At 40.8% G+C, this 24,998-nt stretch overlaps 1 protein-coding gene across 1 annotated transcript; it reads right to left on the bottom strand.

Annotated features, from left to right (window-relative positions):
• Positions 1-654: 654 nt before the first annotated feature.
• Positions 655-24,542, bottom strand: SIRT1 (sirtuin 1). Its single transcript, XM_060768917.2, has 9 exons — positions 24,125-24,542; positions 15,184-15,300; positions 12,540-12,781; positions 10,769-10,921; positions 9,252-9,399; positions 7,033-7,112; positions 5,920-6,106; positions 4,981-5,556; positions 655-2,697 (listed from the first exon to the last, which is right to left on the bottom strand). The coding sequence occupies exons 1-9, from the start codon at positions 24,501-24,503 to the stop codon at positions 2,378-2,380; spliced, it is 2,202 nt and encodes a 733-aa protein (XP_060624900.2). The 5' UTR covers positions 24,504-24,542; the 3' UTR covers positions 655-2,377.
• Positions 24,543-24,998: the final 456 nt, after the last annotated feature.

Below are 24,998 nucleotides of genomic sequence, written 5' to 3'. Positions count from 1 at the left end.
CAACGTGACTTACTCCATATACCGAGTCCTAGAGAAGTGCACTTGGAAAGGACCAGGCGCAGATGGGCTTTCTCTGTTTCTGCCCCTGCTTTGTGGAATTCCTTGCTGCCCTACATGAGAGCCATGCGTGACTTAGGGCCTTTTACTCTCGCACTTAAGATCTGGCTTTTTACTAGAGCATTTGATCTCTGTTGATTTTTAATTTTTGTATGTATGTATTTTATCTTTTGTAATTTAGCTGTAAATCGCCTGCAGCATTCTCGGATGGAGGGTGATTAATAAGTTATTAAATGATGATGATATAATAATTATCTCTTAAAGAAGTGAAGTGCTTGTATGTCATATTAAAAGTTTAGGATTTTCAATGTAACTTTTGTTTGAGCTGCAAATTTCAAGAATAACATTTTTCATCTATTAAAAGCCCTTAAAATGGCATACCAAATGGTTTATGCTTCAATGCCTATGAAACCGTATAATCTGTCATATTGGCTGAGGCAGCTGAGAGTTGGCAGTTCAGAGGCTCCCTATCTATGCCTTAAACTCTACTGAGGTGATGGATGAAATACCATAACATACTCCCCACAAATTGTATTCTATTTCATCTCTATTGGTAAGAGGAGTGAGAGGCTTTGCATATATATTCTTAACAGCAACTGAAAGTTAATTGATAATTTAATAGACTTTGAAACAGACCGTACGAGTATAAAACACTGGTTTTGTATTTCAAAAGTTGCAGGAAGAGAGCCAGGTCATTTTAAAACAGTCTTCTACAAAACATTTGCCAGTTGGTTACATAAAAGACACTATATACAATATAAAAGCAGAAAATAATCCACACTGTAAAAATAATTTAAAAACAAAATATTTCCATTTAAAATATTTCCTATAGCACAAATACATTTTGACATGCAAGCAAAGCTAACATATTGCATTCTTTAATGTAGTCCAGAAACTTCTATTATTTAGAGCCTGGGCCATGAGAAAACATGCCAACATTTTAAAGATGAACACAAAGGGCCATTCTTAACACTTTGTTATGCTGTGTTGCAGAATTAATTTGCTTTAAAAGGACAGCTATTTTACAATTTTTTAAAATGGAATAAATATTAATGCAATGCATATAAATGGTCACTAGCCAGTAGAGCTTTTTCGGGAGAGTTAAAAGTGGTTTTGAGAATAAATACAGAAACTTAATGGACAGAGAGGAAACAAACAGTGGAGGATGGGAACTAACTGTAGTCAGAAACATCTGCACGATCTTTTTTTTTTAAAGGCATGCTTGAAGCAGCATTGGTACCAATTCAAGTGGCTGCTTTTTAAAAACAACACTGTACCTTTAAGTGGTATTAAATTCTCTGAGCATAAATAAATCCACTAGTAGTGTATTTTAAAATAAAATAGGTGAAAGTTTTCTGTGTTAAACTGGAAGCATAAATAGCTCTGTACACACATTTGTGTACGCTGTTTGGAAGTACAGGAACACTTTTGTAATTGGTAAAGACTGCTTCCTTGTTCTGAATATTATATACACACCTAATACATTTACAAATTCACATCTTGGCAGTGTAGACAAAGATATTGTACATAAAATCTTTTATATACTGACTTCCTGCATTAAATACCTATTTTGAGCCAAATCAAACCACGTTTTAGAATTTCTTACTTATGATTTCCTTGCTACAATTTTGCAAGCCAATATTATTATATATACACAGGAAGATTTTTTAAAAACTAGCATTTCCTAGTTATCTAAATAATTGGGGGTTTTCAGGTATCACTGTGATGCTAAATTTACTTACAATAGGCTCACATGCAAATATGCCCAATATGAAGATTATTTTTTGTTGTTAAAAAATAGCTGCCATAGTAACTTTTGGGAAATAACCAGTGTTTAACAACAAATTATACAATAATCAAGTTAGCAGAGAGAAGCAGGCTTTAAATAAATCCAAATGTTACGAAGCAAGAGAGGCGAGAATACCATTCTTTGGTCTAGATTAGCTGTTCCCTTTATATTATATTAACATTCCAATGGCTTTTTTAACAGTTCAAAAATAAAATTAGGCTGACATTTGTTAAGCAAAAATACTGTATATACATACACACATGGATCACACAATTTAACTTAATAAAAGTGAATGCAGTGACAGTAAAAAGATACTTAGTACCTTCTTCAAAGTTCAAAATAAAGATTAATGTTGAGTGTGTCTCTATAGATTCTGATTGGAAAAGATAGAAAACTATGCATGAAAATCTACCCTAGTTGTTTACAAACATTACATCCTTAGGGTTTTCTTTGTTCTAAATTCAGTACACATTCAATCTGACATGCAAAACTGCTAATGCTGGTGGGAAAGTTCATGATACCAGTCAATAATTACAATTTGTCTGCTGAATGATCAAATCCTACAGCCTCGTTTAAAGAAACAGATTCATCGCCGGTTTCTTGAATGTCAGTTCCATCTTCTCCAAATCCATTCTCCTCTTCTCTGTCAGGAACATCATCATCTTCAATGCCGTTATAGAATTCTTCAAGTTCACTTTCATCTTCTACATCTAAACTCGGACTATGACAGGACCCGCTATCACTGCTACTTCCACAAGAACTGGAGGATATGACATCGTCTTCAGAGTCTGAATATACCTCAGCACCATGGAAAATATAACGATTTGGTGGTAAAAACAAGTATTGGGAACCTGAAATATTAAGAACAATTATTTCAGTGTTAATAATTCCAAAACATAAAACTTGGCATATGCAATATTGAGATTATGTAATATTTTGTACTCTGTTCCTTTAAGTAAGTATACGTTTATAAGTTATTGTCTGGTAACTTGAAAGCAGCAGGAAGTTATAGTTCACTTTTGTCTCCTGCATTTCCCTTTTCTTTTTGCTGTTCAAATAGTCCTATAGCAATTTTACATTTATTATGCTCAAATTCCCCAGTTTTTCATTCTTTATTTACTTTCCTCCTGTTACAACTATTCCTTAGCTTATAACATTCAATACTATCTACCCCTCTCCTTTCTTCCCATTGTCCAACCATAGTTAATAGGCAAAATATGTACCACTGTCCATCAATGTACATCACACTCACCTTTTACTCATCCTCAATGGGTTGTGCTTAATACTGAAATACCCCCTCCCAATATTATGCATGTAGATGTAATTTCTCTATTCTATTTATGGCACTCTTAATTCAGTAACATATTCAGTCCGACAAGCTTCACAACTATCTTCTCAAGAGTCACTCTATATACTGTATACATTCTATTACTTAGCCAAAAGAATGGCAGTTTCTGTAGTTTAATTATGAAAAACTTCTACAAAGTAGGCAGTATCATTTATTTCTATACAGCTTCTCTCTTCCCCCCCCCCCCCATCAAAAAAAAAAAGATGCACCTGAATTAGGAACTGATGCAGTTATAGCATCAGGGCTTACTATTTAAAAAATTATTAAAAAACAGTTAACAACAATCATTTAGATGGCACAGATACATTGCAAGATGGCTATTCCATTCTTGAAATTGCTGCAAGCATTTCAGGCCTGATTCCACAACCCCCACTATAATGAGTCCTCCTCCTCTCTCTTTTATCTTGCCCAAGTTTTTAATTAGTCTTCATCAGTTTTTCTTTTAATCATTACATGTAGCCCACCCATTGTCATTGTGCCTATTGTAATTTTATATTGCTATGTATTCACATGTTTTATGTAATTATGTTGTTGTTTATTGTTTGCGTTTTCGATGTGTTTTCGATTTTATTTTATTGTAAATTGTTGTTTGGGCTTGGCCTCATGTAAGCCATTCTGAGTCCCCATTGGGGAGGTGGTGGCAGGGTATAAATAAAGTTTATTATTATTATTATTATTATTTATTTATCTAAATGAGAATGCAATCTCCCACTCTAAACAAAATTATTCCAAGTAAGTTTTGTTTTACATGTTGTCATATTTTAAATACAATGGCACACTTTGAAATAAAAAGTAAATATACATTTCTGTTTTAATACAATTCACAAATCAAGAAACCTACATATTGTATGTAGCAAGCTGAAGATTGAGGCTAGTGGGCATTAATTACAGATAGACACCACATTGCAAACCCTTGGTGTATAGATGTTCAGTGTGCTGATCAACTCAATCCCTACATGCTACAGAAGAAAATGTATGATAGTGTTGAGAACACCTCCCAATAAGTTGAAAATGGTTCTGAATGAACTGCTTAATACTAGAGATATTTTCTAACATCGTGACATATGCAAATCCTTACAAATTTTAAATACCAATAATTTATTAGATTCTTTTGACAACAATGAACTGTTTTGCATTTTTTAAAGTACTAGTAGTAACTAATGCCTTAAGCAACGGACTTCAGATTGGTTCCAGTGCTCCTTAAAATCATATCTAGAAATAATTAGCCATGTACAAAAACCGGTTCTTTTTCTGATTTGATCAAACCTTAGTTTGTTGAGATGGTTTCAATCATGGAAACTATGGATTTCTAAAATATGGAGGGTTATTGGTATGTGCAAACCTGAGGCTAATACTGTATTTATTTATTTATTTACAGTTCTTATATTCCGCCCTTCTCACCCCGCAGGGGACTCAGGGCGGATTACAGTAAACACATATATGGCAAATATTCAATGCCAGTTTGACAACGTTTAACAGACAAATACACCGAGGCTATTTAACTTTTTTCTGGCTGCCAGGGGAGCTGCTGCTTTTCATCGTCCATCAACGACACCGATTAAGTTCTTCTGCATTCCACATTCCCCGGAGTCTTTTTTCTTTATGGCCTCATAAATTAGTTACATTTATGAGGCCATACTGTAAATACTGTAACTCCAATTGAGGCAGGGGGATATAGTAACAAAGTGTTTTTAACAAAATTTTCAGGAGAGATGTACAAATCTTTTAATAACTGGAATTACACTGAAGTACAAGTCTTTAGTTTGAAGTACAAACTAACACTTACCATCAAGCCGCTTGCTTATCTGCTCTTTTGCACATCTGTTAACCCAGCACTTTTTCAGTGTTTCAACAGATGTTTTTTCACTTCTTTCTTTGTTTTCACCTTGGTTAGATCCCTGTTCCTTCACATGCTCTGGGTTTTCTAACTGGTCAGGAAGACTTTCAATACTTTCTAAACAGTTTTGTAGCTCTTGAGACTTTTCCTCAATACAGTTCTCTTTAGATTCCAAGGTAGCTTCAGAGTCTGCTGCTTTAAATTCGGAAGAGTGCTCTGAATGTACTATTTGAGACTCATGAGGTGCAATTCTCTCAGGCGAACTAGAATATTCAGAGATATTTAATGGTGTAGGTGGCAACTCCGATGGATGTATTTCAAATTCCTTCTGTGGTCGTGGAGGTTTCTCTGTAATTTCTGAAAGTTTGATTGAACTATTGCACAGTTTCGCATATTCTCCACCTAATCTATGACATAATTCATTGATGATGACATCACAGTCGCCAAGGAGTTCCACATCAAAGTGTAAATGAGGCAATGGCTCCCTATTAATTAGAATCTGAGGCACTTCATGAGGGATGGAACCTACGTATTTAAAGGGGAAAAATAAAAACAAATAGCAAACAATGCACTGAATACCTATTGCCCTTAATAAACCTCACAATCTGTTTTAAATATGTCATGGTTTTGATTATTTGCAACTCTATTGTCCTCCCATTCTGTTCTGATCCCCATGGCTTCAGGGATGTGGCATCAGCGATCTCATCTGACAACCTCTCCTTCCCAAGAGTCTGCTGGTTCTAGATATATTCATATTTCCATTACTTGATTCTCTAATGCTTCTAGACTGAAAACCATTCCAAATACAATGACTCTCATAACTATACAGCACATTTGTAATCTGGACTCTCCCCCTTCTCCTCCCAAACACGAGTAATACATACTTACTTGGAATTAATGCTACTGGTCTTACTTTAAGCGAAGACCCAATAACAATAAGAAGGTCGACCTCATCCTTGTCATACTTCATGGCCCTATGAAATTGCTCAGGGAGATTTTCACCAAAGAACACTATTTCTGGCTTCATGATGGCAAGTGGTTCATCAGGTGGGCATCTGGGACATCTAGGAACAACCTATGCAGAAGCAATGCATTAATTTCTGGCTTCAGTTTTATAGGATCAAAAGGCTAAGGCAGATGCAGAAGCTTTAATGTCTGCCCATTAGTTGCATCAGATTACTAATGCAACTAATGGGAGGTCCAATTTCTACAAACAAATCTGAGACACAACATTTCTAGGTGAAATTTCAATTGTTGCCACATTGATTACAACATGCATTTACAAAATGTTTTCTGCACTCAGTTCAACAAAGGTATGACATATAGAGAGCATTTTATCTAATGTGAAGTTCAAACTAATTTTTAGATTTGCCAATGTATAACTTAACTTTTTCTAAACTGCTCTCCATGCCTGCGTATCATGCTAAAATAGCTTTGTGAGCCAAAATGATCCAAGATAATACACAGAAAGCCCTTTGCTGTTATCTGTCCCAATAGAAAGAAGTACAATTGCATGTTAATATGAGCTTTGTGCACACTTCTTTTCTTTATGGCTGCATTCTCAATCTAAGATGCAGAAAAATATTTCAATAGAATGAAGAGTATGAATACATACTGGATATCTCCTGTTATCCTATGTACATTAACCCCCATGTTATAAAAGAACTATAAGACAGCAGCCAAAAGACAGACATTTAGTTCCAATGATGTGTCTCACCAGTTAACAGTTGCAGGGTTCAAACAATGTTTCCCAAATTTTGCTTTTTCTGATGTTTTGTACTTCAGCTCCCAGAATTCCTGACTGTTCACAAAGTTGGTTGAAACTTCTGAGAGTTGAAGTCATAAACAGCTGGAGGTTCAAAGTTTGGGGATCACTCATTTAGGTACCCACAACTGATATCTTCCTTCCAATTCCCAAAGCAGGGAATTAAATCCTTGTCTCTAGAGCCATACTTTAACGTCCAAACCACAACATTCTTAGCATTTCTTTAGCATTCATACCTGATTAAAAATATCTCCTCGAACAACTTCACAATCAACTTTGTATTTACAGATGAGGCAAGAAGCTGTTGCAAAGGAACCTGAAATATATATAGCAGGATATGAAGTAAGATATATTTGAGTATCAGAGGATATTACAAATGTATCCTAAGTTTAAATACTAACTGAAATAATTCACAACCTATTTTGGTCAGAACCCATGTGTGACTGTAGATATCTTGACTTTCCAACATGCTTGCACTTCAGTATTTCTTCTATAATTTATCTCTGTATTCAAAGACCATATCTGTCACATTCGTTTCTTAGTATATAGCCCAGACAAGGAGACAATGGGGAAGAATGAAACATCATAAATGTTTCCTTGCACCTTATCTCAAAATCACAATTTCACTTTAAAGACTGCATTCATAAGTACCTTTACCCCTACTTAAATCATCAAGACTAACTTTCATGCAGGCTGTACTCTATAAGTGTAGATTAATATGCAGTTCTATGAGGGCCAGGGATTCTAAGCAACATTAACTAAGGGGCATGAGGAACGAAACTGTGATAAAGTAAGCTAGTAAGAAATTCACTTCCAAGCTCTAAATCTCAACTCATCTAGTGCTGAAACATTTCAATAATACCCACAGCCAGATAAACACAAGCTGTTAGAGATTCAAGGAGGCCAAAGTGTATTGCTGTTCTGATTTTCCAATTAACCATTTCTTGTTTAATTACATCTCTGGGAGGCTGTCCAAGGATATATAAAACCCATGCTTATCTGTGGGTGGTCCTCTGATAGGCTAAAACAACCAGCATTGCATGTGTGTGTGTACAAAGAGCAACATTTTACTAAGCTATTGTATATTATGGGACGAGCACCCAGGGATTTGGGTATCCAAATAAAATCCTGGAAGCAAACTCCAGCGAATACTATGGGTCCACTGTGGTCATAACTAATTATCGTATTTATTCAAATCTAATGCTCACTTTTTTGGCTAAATTACTTTCTCAAAATTGGGGTACACATTAGATTTGTCTAAGGACATCACCTCTAACTAAATAGAATCAAAGAGTTGGAAGAGACCTCATGGGCCATCCAGTCCAACCCCCTGCCAAGAAGCAGGAATATTGCATTCAAATCACCCCTGACAGATGGCCATCCAGCTCTGTTTAAAACTCTCCAAAGAAGGAGACTCCACCACACTCCAGGGCAGAGAGTTCCACTGCTGGATGGCTCTCACAGTCAGGAAGTTCTTCCTCATGTTCAGATGGAATCTCCTCTCTTGTAGTTTGAAGCCATTGTTCCGTGTCCTAGTCTCCAGGGAAGCTTGCTCCCTCCTCCCTGTGGCTTCCTCTCACATATTTATACATGGCTATCATATCTCCTCTCAGCCTTCTCTTCTTCAGGCTAAACATGCCCAGCTCCTTAAGCCGCTCCTCATAGGGCTTGTTCTCTAGACCCTTGATCATTTTAGTCGCCCTCCTCTGGACACATTCCAGCTTGTCAATATCTCTCTTGAATTGTGGTGCCCAGAATTGGACACAATGATGCATGTCTTAATTCTTTACTATCATTATTTTGCAAAGGGGAAGAGTGTCATTACGATAATGTCAACAAATATGTCGAACTCTTATAATTCATGGCAAACTTTTGAACTGATTGGCTTGAATACTGGAAGTTGGCAGCACCCTAAATCCAATTCCAAACTGGAGTGGCAAAAAGCTCCCATTCTTACTAGCTGCTGCTGCCAGTACCATTGGCATTATCATCACTGGCCAACTGATTCAAGGACCTTTAAAGTGCTGGTTATGAATAAAACATGATATTCACTTTGAACAGGTACAAAAATGGTGACTGATCAGCCCATGATGACAAGAAGCAGATGGTGTAGCATGCCAAAGGAGGGGATAGGCACAAAGGAGGGCTAGGGAAGGAAGAGGTCATCACAGTGCAGGCACAATCTCAGCGTGGAGGGAGCAAGTGATGCCCTACTCTCTGAGGCAATACGAAACTGCTTGCGCAAGAGGCGTTAGTGCCAGCCTTGTATAAATTCCAGGAGAGTACAACGCCATGCATAAGAAAAAGTTGTGCAAGCAGAAAGTATGTTGCTTATATATTCTTTGATAATTAGGTAATGGAAGCTCTAAAATTCTTAAAGATTCAGTATACACAATCTTAGGTCATCAACTTAACTCCTAGATTCAGTATGGAAGAAAATTTAAGCTTGACTGACCGTGGCATTGAATTATTCTTTGAATTCCTGCAACTTGTTCCAGAGTATCTATGTTCTGAGTATAATTACGCAGTAGTTTCCTTTCTTTATCCATCAAAGCTATAAATTTATGACAAAGGGATGGTTGAAACTGTCCAGGATATATTTCCTGCAAAAGTAAATACATTTACATAAATAAATTTGGAAAAAGCAATTATTTCATTTTGGTTTATAATTGGTGCATATTTAGATAGGAATGTCTGGAAAAAACAGTCCCCGTTTCCCCCAATTTTTCTGCCCCCTTTTCTGTTTCCCCCCATTTTTTACCCATTTCCCCTCAATTTTTCTATTCCCCCCCCCCCAGGCCTTCCCATTTCCAGAACAACCCACACTTCTTAATCACATCTGCTGAAAAACATAACATACAGCACAATATTGGACTTTGTTTACCTAAAAGTAACTCCAATTATGTACAGACAATTTACTTCTATTTGACAGAGAGCATAAACAAGACGGTGGCATTCCACTTCTGTCTTGCTAAGTTTTTCATTGATAACTGGTTGTCCACTATGGCTAAGGAAGTTATCTTCTGATTTTCTTATATTCAGCTGCAGGACTATAGCCTTAGGCTAGTATCTCATTCAAGAGCTGCTGGAGCTTTAATTCTTTACGATCATTATTTTGCAAAGCTTTGAGTGTGCCTTTGGGCTCAAGATACATAGGCAGCTTGGCATCTCTTCCACCAATCAATGATCTTCCAGGTCATTATTGTGTTCTAGTTATGCAGCTGGGAAAAGGAACAACTATCACTCTCCATTTCAGGAGGTTTAAGGCTACTTCTTTCTAGCTCCATAATTGTTACCACATGGTAGTGCCTTGCCTCTACCACTGAATTAAGGTGTAATCTCATGTACAGTCTAGCAGAGGTATTCTTTCTGAGTACACATGTACAGGACTGCATTATTTAACTGTCTATCAGTGAAGTTATCTGAATTTGTGCTAAAATTTTGGCTTTGAAAAATATTATTTAAAAAAACAGTAATATGATTAGACAGATCCCAGTGAAAACACCCTACAAATAGAAAGGCACACATGTAGGCCGGGCTACATGTGTGCCTCAGGATTACAGCTCCCACTATACCTGGCCAGTGGGAGGTGCAACATTATTTAGAGGACAATCTATTCTTAATCTCTGAATAACACAGCAATTTAAATTACGAAAAGTATGGTACTAATCTATAATAATACTTATTATATAAGACTAATTTCTGACTAAAGGGATTTTTTTTGCATTTTACTAAACAAATATTAAATACTGTTTAAATGTGAAAAATTGCAACATGCAAATATAACAGTTGCTTGTAATATGCTAGTGGAATATTTAACCATGGGGGGAGGGGGGTTCTGAGCAACAATTGCTGGCCATGATAAGGGCACAACAAGTATGGCAAGAGAACAAACTTTTCTTGAGATAAATAATTTTTTTCTGGCAGATTACTCATGCCCCTTTTCTAGAACAACAGATAAATAAACAGCACCTTTGCAAATTTAAAAAATGGCCTTGGATCTTTTCTGAAGTATTCAATATCAAACATTGCTTGAGGATCAGGAAGATCTGGGAAATCTACTGCAAGACGAGCATAAATGCCATCTCTTGATCGGAAATCAGGAATTCCACAAGAAACAGATACCTGAAATGGATTTAATAGTATTACAAATGTCATACATTTTGAAGTTAAGTTGCTAGTACAAAATAACTGAATATCAAGACAACACACTAAAACCAAATGATTAGTCACAACTAACAACTGTACTTCTCCCCTTCACCCCAAACAGTGTTATGTTTCTTTGTAACTGTTACTCAGTATATGAAAAATACTATAAGGGAGGACATTTTGACTATAACTGCAGCAAGACTACGTAAGAGAGCCCAATACATTTTCTATGCAGGCCAATACATTTTCTAAGCGGGTTAGGGAGATGTGGGGGAGAAGGACGAAGTGGTGGGAAATCAGAGCATAGTTCAACCACTGCTAATATTATTCTTTAGAACTTTGTAAGCTTTCCATGAAAATGTCTGATTTATAAGGACTGTAGCATAATGTTTTGCTTGTGCTCAGAAGCACATGTGACCAAAGACTTATTGTATGGGAGAGCTGCGAACCTCTAGGTTTTGTTTTAAACTATATACTTATCAGCCCATTTATTACCGTATATACCCGAATATAAGCCGAGTTTTTCAGCCCTTTTTAAAGGCTGAAAATGTCTCCCTTGGCTTATATTCGCATGAGGGTCCTGGTAGGAAGGCGTGGAGCTGAAAGAATCTCTTCACCTACCTGCGAGCACCCTCACCTTTCCGCCTCTGTCGCCCTCTCTGCACAGCAACCCAGCTGGGAGACAGAGGAGAGGAAGGAAAGTGCAGAGAGAGAGAGCGCTCCGAGAGGAGGAGAGGAAGGGGCGCATGGTTGCTGTGCGGAGAGGGTGCGCGCCTGTGCTGAGCTCTCTTGCCTTCCACTCCCATCCCAGTCTAGTTCTTCCCCTTCATACCCCAATCTTCACTATCCCCAGTCTTCACTATCCCCAGCCCCTCTCTTCCACTTTTCCAGCTCCCTTTCCCAGGTTCCAGCCTGTCTTTTCCATTTCCCTGTCTTGCCCCTTGTCCCACCCCGTCTTTCCACTTTCCCAGCTTCCTTTCCCACGTCTTCACTTGTTCCCTTCCCACTGCAATCTATCCACCTTTCCAGCCAACAGTCTGCCGAGGGGAGGAGAACTGAGGGAGTTTTGAGACCCAGGGGTCCCGGTGGGGCTGCCTTCTTGCTCTCCTTCCTCTTCAGGGCAAGCAGCAGAGCAACTGCCTGGGGTGCAAAAGGCCTCTCTTTTGCTTCCCAGTCTTGCTCATTTTGCATTCTTGCCCAGGCAGTTGCTCTGCTACTGGCCCCGAAGAGGAAGGAGAGCAGGAAGGCAGGCACAACAACACAAAATTAAACATGTCTCAAATCAATGCATTTGTTAAAGCAGTAACAGTCACCTGTCTACTATCAAATGTGTCCTTTCTCTGAGCAAGTTTTGGAAAAGTAGAATGAATGAATGAATGAATGAATATAGATAGATAGATAGATAGATATGAGAGAGAGAAAAAGTGTGAGGTTTGTGTTATAAATGTATCATTTTACTAGAGAAATATCTGCCTAGGAGCATCACTAGCATTTACACTAACACAGCACAAAGCAATCCACTCTCACAACAAATATCCAGGAGTAGTACATTAAAATACCGATCCATACATTTCATCCAACATTAAATACATACCCCTGCTCCAGTTAAGACAATTATTTTTTTGCACTCATGTAGGAGTTTCACAGCATCTTCTAGAGTATTAATATCTTTCCTCTTTTTTCTTTTAGGTGGTTCTGAGAGAATATTAATTACAATTTGCCATAATGTCATGTCATCCAGTTCAGGGGGAGGTATTGTTTCTGGCAATAAGTCTTTGAGAATTGCACGTGGATCTGTTCCTATCATGAGATGTTGCTGGACAAAAGTGTATGGACCTATTAAAGAAAATAAAATGATTGTGAACTGGATGACACAGTATACTCAGCTTGAATATTTGGCAGTAGAAATGATCAAAACTATAGTCTGTTACATTTCTATTAAACAAGTTAAAGCCCAACCATTTCAAGAGAAATTCAGTTATGAATACCAATTAGAATAGAATCACTGAAGTAATGCAACATATGTACTGACTTATGAATCTTCCACTGAATCAGTAGTTTTACTTAATTGAGACTTAAGTAAATTGAGACAAAGTGGTTCATGAATAAAAAATAAACTTCACTAATGAAGTTTATATTTTTAGTAATCTATTACCAGTTAATTTTGAATGTACAGATTTTAAAAGTTGTGAGATATAATTGTGTCAAATATGCAATAAATAAATAATCAACTACATGAACCAGGGCTACCAACATCAACTGTCATTTTTCCTATAAAAAAGACAAACATTTTTCTTACAAACACAAAGTTCCAACCCAACCGTAAATCAGAATACATTCTCTTTTCCTGAATATCTGTCAAACTAATAAACTCCTATGTTTCACCAACTTACAGAGTTTCCTAATCCATTCTGATTTCAAGAATCTTAAGAATTGTCAGGATCAGAGCATTGGGCCCATCTTAAGCAAAGCCATGATAGGCTCCATACCAGGAAGCAAAGAAAGGAGCAGGAACAGTCCTCTCCCCTAGCATTTTATTTTTTTTAAATGATTTCGCTGCCACAGGAAGGGCATTTTGTTTGCCATTTACTAATACTCCTCTGAAATGTTGTTCCTTTTTTCACCTAAAAGCCTGAGAAGCTTCCTGGAGGACTGACAGGGACATTTTAGGTTGGATTTTGCCCTCTGATGCCAGATCTCTTTCTCTGTTCTTGGGGAAAAAAACCAGAACTAGAACACCTATTTTAGGGACCACTAGACTTGGATTACAAGGAATGACATTTTCTGCCAATAAGAAATGTTTAATTACTAAGGCTTTACAATTAAACTAACCTAACTATATCATAAAGCAGGGCCACCCAAAATAAGGCCCGAGGGCCGGATACGGCCCTCCAAGGTCATTTACCCGGCTCTTGCTCAGGGTCAACCTAAGTCTGAAACGACTTGAAAGCACACAACAACAACAACAACAACAACAACAACAATCCTATCTCATCAGCCAGAAGCAGGCTCACACTTCCCACTGAAATACCAATAAGTTTATATTTGTTAAAATTTTCTTCATTTTAATTATGGTATTGTTTTTAAGTGTTTTTTGCACTACAAATATGATGAGTGCAGTGTGCATAGGAATTCATTCATGTTTTTTTCAAATTAAAATCCGGCCCTCCAACAGTTTGAGGGACTGTGACCTGGCCCTCTGTTTAAAAAGTTTGAGGACCCCTGTTATAAAGCATATTGAGTACTGAAAAGGGAGCATTTGATGCTTACTTCCAGCATTCGTGTATTTGGAGTTATTTACAGAGTTTGTATCTAATATGTGTCATCTCAACAATTCATACAGCTAATACCCAAAACACAATTGGGTGAAGTACCATTTCTATGTATCAACTCAGAAATCTGTGTCAGGAAACCTCGGGTGGTAGGAAAACCCTTTGGATGTAATCCTCATGACTGTCTTCCCCGGTCTTGGCAAGTCTGAACCCATTTTTCACTCTAGTAGCTGTTGAAATCAGAGTAGAATTGATATTGATCTGCTCTAAAGAATTCAACTAGCACCCCAGAGCTCCTTACAACTGTTGTTTAACAACAACCATACAAATCATGTTGCACTGGCATGATGCCCCATTACTTATTTTGGGGGTAGCAGTTCTTAATATTCTATAAAAGAGAGGATGCATTTTGGTAACTGTAGCCCCCCCCCCCCCCCCCCCCCCAGTGTTGGTGTCATCTGAAAAACAAAACAGGAAAGGAGGAGGAGGGAATCTTTGCTTCTCAGACACCCTTTATTCTTTTGTGGGAATAAAAACAGTTGGGTGATATTTTAACCAAAAAACAAAACAAAACGGGAAAAGATGAAGCCTCTCTGGCCTGACACTGCTTTACTCACTTTAAAATGCAATCTTGATTTTAGTGTTTTTTAAAATGAAAATTAATGAATAAAAAGTATCAAAATTACATGTAATGTTTAATTTTACCCTCATAAAAGTGCTTCTGAGCTGCTCATTCCAAGTGTGTAACAAAACTACATAGATGGTTAACAGTTCAAAGGGCCACATTTTCATAAGTAAAATAATAATAATAATAATAATAATAATAATAATGTTTCATTTATGAAAGAGTGTTGATAGAAGTACTGATTAGGAAAATAAAAGCAAGAATTGCATATGTGTGTAAGTGGGTTAATGATCTTGAAAGATAATGAAGTAGAATCCCTAGACAGACATCTGAATGTGTACCTATTCGTGGCCTTGGGGTCCAGTCGCTTGAGCTTGCATGAGAGGCTCTATCATCTTCATCACTGTCACAGGAATGGAAGCCATTTGCAATAATTTCATCACCAAAAAATATATTATCTGCCAAACAACATTGAACAGAAGAAAAGAGTCAGGATACTGAAGTAACACTGTCACATTTACAGCAAGGTACATCTATGAGGAATGGTGGAACACTTTTTTCAATGGGGTATTAACTGTATTTTCATAATTATGCTATTAATAGCTATAGAAATAGCCAATTTTTCACCAAAATAATTTTAGCACCCCTTATCTTCCAACAATTACATGAAAGAAATTTTACAGGTGGGAGTTTGTCATGTTGTTATGCTTCCACTTTGTGGAGAAAACAAAAACTTGACAAGTGCTCTTGAAAATTCTATACAAGGGTCTTTGACAAAAAAAGTGCAAAAGGCTACTTGAATTTTACCAGGTTCAATTTCTGCAGTCACAGAGCAGCTAAAAATAAAGGTACCCCAAAATAACTCCTCTTCAGACTGTCAAAAATAATATCCATTGTTTCATGTGGTTACCCTATTCATAATGGGCAATTTCATTCTAAGTCCTGGAAGACAGAGCAATGCTGGCTCCCAATAATTTGGCAGTTATTTCAAGATTTTTTTTTTAAAAAAAGACGCATTCTCCTCCCCTTTAAATTTGCTTGCCCTTTGCAACTATCATCACACAAAACTACAAACAACCCATAAGTAAGTTTTCTAGGACACATGTATTACTGGAATTAGCAATATGAAAGCATGCAGTGTTGTTTTTGTTTTCTCCATAAGCATGAACATGTTCTATTTCACCCTGGTTCCAACAGAACCTTAACTATAGCTTTGAACTTCATGTGCAATTCAGGCTATAAATACACCCACACTTTCTTTAGAACACAGCCCTAATCTCACCTTTGCCCTACAATTTTTCTGTCTTTCCATGCTCCATCACTTCCAGTGTGACAAGAGGATTAAGAAGTCAAAAACAAACATGGATATTAAAAGGCTCAAAGTCTCACAGATCTTTAGCAATTATGTTACTGTGCGAACTCTACTTGCAGTGGTAAATAATGAAACAATGTACATAACACACTTCCACAACCCTAGAGAAGTACAGCTATAAGATTGATGCTACAGGTTGAGTATCCTTATTCAAAGATTTTGAAATATCTATATACATAAAGATACCTCATTATGTACATATATATATATATTCCATTGATTCAGTAGCCTTACTTTTATTGAAACTGGAGTGAATGAGGGCAAAGCGTTTACACTGTAGCATAGCTCTCAGTGACATAATCACGGAGAGATCTGGTATGGAATGACTGAAGTTTATATTTATAGAAATCTTTTAACTAGTAAATTGTCAGATTTTAAAAGTTGTAACATATGATCTTGTCATCAAATATTTTATTTAATTATTTATTTATTAGACTTGTATACTGCCACAGGCCCGAGCTACCTGGAGAAACTAGAATTTTCCTATGAGATGAGACCCATATCATACCTTATACAAAGTTTGAAGGAGATTCTCTGATATCCCAAACTTTCCCCCATTAAGACATTGCTGCATGGCAGGTAATTTTATACACAACATTTTTCAGAATTTTGTATATGAAACAAATAGTATGTGCATTGAATCACCCTAAAGCATGGGTGTCACTATCTCTAAAGCTGCAGTTTCACCAGGTTTTTAGCCTTCCCCGCCAATGAGTGCCAGCGTCTCACCAAACTACTGCTTCGATGATTCAATTACACTGAGCCATGGCAATTCAAACAGGGTCAAACCTCATTTGTTCTACAGTGTTGATGGACCCCAGGCTATCAAGGCTAGCAGTTCCTATGTGAGGGAGGTGGTGAATCCCAACTTCCCTTCACAACAGGTTTTAAGACAAGGCTCCATCCACACTGCCACATAAGGCAGTTCCAAACAGTATTATATGCTCAGTGTAAACTCATAAGTCTAAACTCATACAATGATTTTTACTGCACTGAACAGCATTATAGGAATCTAAACTCATATGGGTTTACATGAGTCTAAGCTCATATGAGTTGACCGAAAGGTTGCAGGTTCGAATCCGGTGAGCGGCGTGAGCTTCCGCTGTTGGCCCCAGCTTCTGCCAACATAGCAGTTCAAAAACATGCAAATGTGAGTAGATCAGGCGGGAAGCTAACGGCGCTCCATGCAGTCATGCCGGTCACATGACCTTGGAGGTGTCTACAGATAACACTGGCTCTTCAGCTTAGAAATGGAGACGAGCACCACACCCCAGAGTCGGACACAAATGGACTTAATGTCAGGGGAAAACCTTTACCTTTATCTAAACTCATATGATGATGTTTTACTGTATTGCACTGCATTATAGGAGTCTAAACTCTTACGAGTTTACAGGAAACTAAACTCATGAGAGTTTACATGAATCTAAACTCATAGGATAATGTTTTCATAGAATCATAGAACTGGAAGAAATCACAAGGGCCATCTAGTCCAACCTCCTGCCATGCAGGAAAAGCACAATAAAAATACCCCTGCCAGACTGCCATCCAGCCCATTTAAAAGCATCCAAGGAAGGAGCTTCCACCGCATTCGGAGGCAGAGAGTTCCACTGTTGAAGAGATCAAATGGTGAGGAAGTTCTTCCTAATGCTTCCTAAACTACAAGAAAGGAGATTCCATCCGAACATGAGGAAGAACTTCCTGACTGTGAGAGCTGTTCAGCAGTGGAACTCTCTGCCCCGGAGTGTGGTGGAGGCTCCTTCTTTGGAAGCTTTTAAACAGAGGCTGGATGGCCATCTGTCAGGGGTGATTTGAATGCAATATTCCTGCTTCTTGGCAGGGGGTTGGACTGGATGGCCCATGAGGTCTCTTCCAACTCTTTGATTCTATGATTCAATGATTGTTCAAGTAGAATCTCCTCTCTTCTAAACTGAACCCATTGATCAGAGTCCTGGTTTCCAGGGCAGCATAAAACAAGCTTGCTCCCTCTTCCTGCTGGCATCCTTTCACATATTTATACACTAGCTGTGCCCTGCCACGCGTTGCTGTGGCCTATAGTAAAACTTATCAAAGTTGAGTTAGATATCTGGACTATTATGAAAGAGAGGTCCCTACCTATTCCTTCCCCCTTTTCCTCCCCCTTTCTCTCCTTTCTTCCTTCTCTACCTCTTCCTTTCTTTCCTTCTTTCACTACTTGGTTTCATCCTTCTCTCTTTCCTTCATTCCCTCTCCCTTTCTTCCTTTGCCTTTCTTCCCTCCCTGTTTGCTTCCTTCTTTCACTTTTTATTTCCTTTTATTTCACCACCATCATAACAATAACAATAATGCAGTGCATTGCCTCTGGGACCTGACACCTCTCCCATTCCCCCTAAAAGGGTCTCAGAGGAACAATAGCATCATCATCATAATAATAGAAATAACAACCTTTACCCGCCACGTGTTGCCACGTCTTCCCTCTTTCTCTCCTTCTTTCCCTCCCTCCCTCCTTCCTTCCTTCCTTCCCATCTTTCCTTCTCCTCTTCTTTCTCTCTTTCCTTCCTTCCCCCTTTTTCTTTCTCTTCTGCTGTCTCTCTTTTCTTTCCTTCCATCTTTCCTTTTCTTTCCTTTTCTTCTTCCTCTAATTTTCCTTCCTTCCCCATTTTTCTTTACCTCCCTTTCTCTTTCTTCCTTCTTTCCTTCCTTCCTGTCTTTCCTAGATTTTGACAGGGCGGGAAAGGGCGGGGTGGGGTTTGGAGGTGGCATGAAGTAAAAGGAGGTAAGATTGGGGCAGGGGAGTGATGGAGCGTGGGGTTGCGTGTGTGTGTGCAGCGGCGGGGGGAGTGGGGTTGCGTGTGTGTGTGCGGCGGCGGGGGGAGTGGGGTTGCATGTGTGTGCGGCGGTGGGGGGAGTGATGGAGCGTGGGGTTGCGTGTGTGTGTGTGTGGCGGCGGGGGGAGCGGGGTTGCATGTGTGTATGCGGCGGCGGGGGGAGTGATGGAGCGTGGGGTTGTGTGTGTGTGTGGCAGGGGGTGTGTGTGTGCAGGAAGCGGCACGGCGGGGCTTGGAGTGGGCATGGTTTCCGCAGAGGGAACGTTGGCCGGAAGGCCATGTGCGCGCGCCAGGGAACTTGCGGCTGGGCGCCAATGCGCATGCTCAGTTGTTTTGCCATTTTGTGAGTGTGTTGTTGTGTTGTTTTTCATTTTGAGTAGATATGTTTGTACCTTGTGGGTTGTGTTATGGGTATGGGAATTTTGGTTAAGCTTCGTTGGGTTTTTTTTTTAGTTTTGTTCTTTTGCCGTTTTGTGAGTGTGTTGCTGTGTTGTTTTTCATTTTGAGTAGATATGTTTGTACCTTGTGGGTTGTGTTATGGGCACGGGGATTTTGGTTAAGTTTCGTTGGGGGATTTTTGAGTTTTGTTGTTTTGCCGTTTTGTGAGTGTGTTGTTGTGTTGTTTTTCATTTTGAGTAGATATGTTTGTACCTTGTGGGTTGTGTTATGGGCACGGGGATTTTGGTTAAGTTTCGTTGGGGTTTTTTTGAGTTTTGTTGTTTTGCCGTTTTGTGAGTGTGTTGTTGTGTTGTTTTTCATTTTGAGTAGATATGTTTGTACCTTGTGGGTTGTGTTATGGGCATGGGAATTTTGGTTAAGTTTCGTTGGGGGGTTTTTGAGTTTTGTTTCCTCGTTGGATGCCCCTAACAAATTTATATATATAGATGGCTTTTGATGCATCGCACTGCATTAGTAAAGGTAAAGGTTGTCCCCTGACATTAAGTCCAGTCATGTCTGACTCTGGGGTGTGTTGCTCATCTCCATTTCTAAGCCGAAGAGCCAGCGTTGTCCGTAGACACCTCCAAAGTCATGTGGCCGGCATGACTGCATGGAGCGCCGTTACCTTCCCGCCGGAGCGGTACCTATTGATCTACTCACATTTGCATGTTTTCAAACTGCTAGGTTGGCAGAAGCTAGGGCTGACAGCGGAAGCTCACGCCGCTCCCCAGAATCGAACCTGCGACCTTTCCATCAACAAGCTCAGCAGCTCAGCGCTTTAACCCACTGTGCCACCGGGGGCTCCCCGCACTGCATTACCGGAGTGTAAATTCACATGAGTAAGTTTTACCGTATGGCATCGCAGTACAGGTGTCTACACTCGCCACATAATGCAGTTTCAAACAGCATCATAGGTCCTACATTCCAAAAGAGCTCTCCGAGGTGCTGAAATGAAACTCAGCTGAAACATTGCTCCTTTCAAGACCAAGAAAGGAGCCAGGGCCTAAGAGACACAGGACTCAATACTGTGGGATCAGAGAGTTGCCATTTTTTTTGCAAGCCTTTTGCAAACTACACATCCCAGAATCCCCACAGCATTGAGCCAGGGCAGTGAAAAGGAGGCCAAAGTGCTTCTGGAACTCCTGGAACGATTCCATCAGCGCTGCCTCCGGAAAATCCTGCAAATCTCTTGGGAAGACAAGCAGACAAATGTCAGTGTGCTGGAAGAAGCAAAGACCACCAGCATTGAAGCGGTAGTCCTCTGCCATCAACTCCGCTGGACTGGCCACGTTGTCCGGATGCCTGATCACCGTCTCCCAAAGCAGTTGCTCTACTCTGAACTTAAGAACGGAAAACGGAACGTTGGTGGACAGGAAAAGAGATTTAAAGATGGCCTCAAAGCCAACCTTAAAATCTCTGTCATAGATACTGAGAACTGGGAAGCCCTGGCCCTTGAGCGCTCCAGCTGGAGGTCAGCTGTGACCAGCAGTGCTGCAGAATTGGAGGAGGCACGAGTGGAGGGTGAAAGAGAGAAACGTGCCAGGAGGAAGGCGCGTCAAGCCAACCCCGACCGGGACCACCTTCCACCTGGAAACCAATGCCTTCACTGTGGGAGAAGATGCGGGTCAAGAATAGGACTCCACAGATTCGTATCCACAAGGAAACCCATAATGGAAGACTATCTTACTCGTCCAACGAGGGATCGCCTAAGTAAGTAAGTAAAGTGGTTCTACAGCAGGCAAGGGCAAATTTGGGCCCTCCAGGTGTTTTGGACTTCCAACTCGTGCAATTCCTACTGTTAGGAATTGTGGGAGTTGAAGTCCTAAACACCTGGAGGGCCCCACTTTGCCTATGCCTGGTGTACAGTGTGGACGCCTCCCTGCAAGCCTGGGAACCAGGGTTTGAGCCACGGAAGCCGTGGAAGGTGACGTTGGGCAAGCCCCACTCTCTCCCCTCAGAGTCCCAGTGAAGGTGCTAAAGCAGTGGTTCTCAGCCTTCCTAATGCCACGACCCTTTAATACGCTTCCTCATGTTATGGTGACCCTCAACCATAAAAATAGTTTCATTGCTACTTCATAACTGTCATTTTGCTGCTGTTATGAATCGTAATGTAAATATCTGAGATGCAGGATGTATTTTAGGTCACTGGACCAAATTTGGCACAAATACTCAATACACCCAAATTTGAATACTGGTGGGATTGGGGGAGGGTATTGATTTTGTCCTGTGGGAGTTGTAGTTGCTGGGATTTATAGTTCACCTACAATCAGAGTGCATTCTGAACTCCATTAACGATGGAATTGAATCAAACTTGGCACACAGAACTCCCATGACCAACAGAAAATACTGGAAGGGTTTGGTGGGCATTGACCTTGAGTTTGGGAGTTGTAGTTCACCTACATCCGGAGAGCACTGTGGACTCAAACAATGATGGATCTGGACCAAACTTGGCACGGATTCTTAATATTCCCAAATGTAACCACTGTTGGAGTTTGGAGAAAATAGAGCTTGACATTTGAGAGTTGTTCACCTACAATCAAAGAGCATTCTGAACCCTACCAACGATTGAATTGGGCCAAACTTCCCACACAGAACCTCCATGACCAACAGAAAATTCTGTTCTTGTGGGTTTTTTCGGGCTATATGGCCATGTTCTAGAGGCATTTCTCCTGACGTTTCGCCTGCATCTATGGCAAGCATCCTCAGAGGTGAGGTCTGCTGGAAATGGGAAAAAAGGGGTTTATATATCTGTGGAATGACCAGGGTGAGACAAAGGGCTTTTGTAAGTTGGGCTGGGTGTGAGTCTTTCCACTGACCACCTTGATTAGCATACAATGGGCTGACTGTGCCTGGAGCAAACTCTTCTTGAAAGGTGATTAGATGTCCCTGCCTGTTTTTCTCTCTGCTGTTTTTTGCTGTTGCAATTTTAGAATTTTTTAATACTGGTAGCCAGATTTTGTTCATTTTCATGGTTTCTTCCTTTCTGTTGAAATTGTCCACATGTTTGTGGATTTCAATGGCTTCTCTGTGTAGTCTGACATGGTGGTTGTGAGAGTGGTCGAGCATTTTTGCGTTCTCAAATAACATGAAAGCACTGCAGGCACTCCAGGGTGGGACAAAGAACTCTTGTCTGTTGGAACTAGGTGTGAATGTTTCAGCTTCATGCAGAATTTCATTCAGACGTGGGTGAAGAAAGCAGACGGGCGGCGCAGTGGGTTAAAGCGCTGAGCTGCTGAGCTTGTTGACCAAAAGATCGCAGGTTTGAATCCGGGGCACAGCGTGAGCTTCCGTTGTCAGCCCCAGCTTTTGCCAACAGTTCAAAACCTTGGAAGTGTCTATGGACAACACCGGCTCTTCGGCTTAGAAATGGAGATGAGCACCACACCCGAGTCGGACACGATTGGACTTCATGTCAGGGGAAACCTTTACCTTTTACTAATTAAATAAATAGATTGATACTTTGAATATAAATGATCTGCACCATACAAAGGGGGAAATGATGTAAGAGTTCACACACTTTGCATAATAGCTGAAAATTAAAGAAAGCAAATTAAATAATCTGTTGAACACAGTAGACTATCAGTTTAACACAGAATTCTTTTTAGTCTACATAGGGACCACCAAACGCAGCGCCCAGACACGCATCAAGGAACATGAAAGGCACTGCAGACTACTCCAACCAGAGAAATCAGCCATAGCAGAGCACCTGATGAACCAACCGGGACATGGCATTTTATTTGAGAACACAAAAATGCTGGACCACTCTCACAACCACCATGTCAGACTACACAGAGAAGCCACTGAAATCCACAAGCATGTGGACAATTTCAACAGAAAGGAAGAGACCATGAAAATGAACAAAATCTGGCTACCAGTATTAAAAAACTCTAAAATTATAACAGCAAAAAAGCAGAGAGGAAACAACCAGGCACATCTTAACACCTCTCAACAAAAGATTCCCCCAGGCACTGCAAAGCCCTCAAATGCTACTTAAGGTGGTCAGTACTCAAGGCTTTCATGGTGCTTCTTTTTTGACTTGGGTGATGGTTCGAGTTTTTATGTAGATATCTATCTCTGTGTGTGGGTTTTCTGTAAACGGTGTCACCCAATTGTTGATCTGGTTTACGGATGACTAGGACATCTAGAAAAGGAAGTCTTCCTTCCTTTTCTTTTTCCATAGTGAACTGGATGTTTGGGTGGATGCTGTTAAGATGGTCCAGGAACCTGTTGAGTTCTTCTTCTCCATGGCTCCAAATGGTGAAGGTGTTTGCTCCAGGCACATTCAGCCCATTGTATGCTAATCAGGTGGTCAGTTAAAAGATTCACACCTAGCCCAACTTACAAAAGCCCTTTGTGTCACCCTGGTCATTCCACAGATATATAAACCCCCTTTTTTCCCAGCTCCAGCAGACCTCACCTCTGAGGATGCTTGCCATAGATGCAGGCGAAACGTCAGGAGAAATGCCCCTAGAACATGGCCATATAGCCCGAAAAAACCCACAAGAACTGAGTGATTCCAGCCATGAAAGCCTTCGACAATACAGAAAATTCTGTGTTTTCTGGTGGTCTTTGGTGACCCCTCTGACACCCCCTCGCGACCCCTCCAGGAGTCCCGACCCCCAGGTTGAGAACCACTGTGCTAGAGAGGCCACCCCGCAGAAGACTCACCGGCCTCTCCTCCTCCTTGCTGGGCCTCTCCGTTGGCAGACTGCGCCGCCCCGCAGCCAATGGCCGGCCCCGACGCGGCCTCCTCTCCGGCGCGCGCCGCCCCCGCCTCCTCCCCTCCGCTCAGCCGCGGCGGTTGGCGCTCCTCCTCCTCCTCTTCTTCCCTTCGGCCCAGGCCCCACCGCCTCGGCCCGTTCTCGGGGAGGCTCCATCCCCTGTCGTCGCCTCCTGCGGCCTCCTTCCCGCCTGAGGGGGCCTCCTCCGCCGCGGCTCCTTCGGCGACGGCCTCCTCCTCAGCCGAGCCCCGTCGAAGGCGCTTCGGAGCCGGCTCGGGACTGAGGCCGCCGCGGGGCTGGAGGCGCGGCGCCTCCTCGTCCGCCATCTTGGAGCAGGAGCGGAGGCTCCCTCCTTTCTTCCCCCCTCCCTCTCTTCCTCTTCCCTCCTCCCCCTCCCCTTCTCCCAGCGGCTGTTGACGAAAGAAAGAGGCAGAGATGCCCTCCTCCTCTTCCCCCCTCCTCTTCCCCCCTCCCCTCGCGCGACACGTGACCTCGCCGACGCCCACACAAGGCCGGGCCGCCTCAGCAGAGGCGGCGGCGACGACAACAAACCGAGTCACGTGACCGAGAGCGAGCAAGGGGCAGGGTTGAAGTAAAGACGATGACGGGAGCGCGCCTGAGCTCGCGCCCGCGGGAGAAGGCGGCAGGAGAGGGGAGGGTGTGCTGAGGAGGCTGCCGTCACGTGACCCTTGCTAATTTATGATGATGGATATCTAGCAGGGTTTTTTTTGGCCTGAAAGCAGTTTACAACCATTGTAAATACACACACGCACAAGCACAGTTTTATCTATGCTTGCCATAGATGCAGGCGAAACGTCAGG

This window comes from Anolis sagrei, chromosome 3, assembly GCF_037176765.1.
Source record: "Anolis sagrei isolate rAnoSag1 chromosome 3, rAnoSag1.mat, whole genome shotgun sequence".
NCBI classification, from domain to species: domain Eukaryota; kingdom Metazoa; phylum Chordata; class Lepidosauria; order Squamata; family Dactyloidae; genus Anolis; species Anolis sagrei.
Note: the sequence above shows the minus strand (reverse complement) of the source record. Positions and strands in the feature narration are given on the sequence as shown.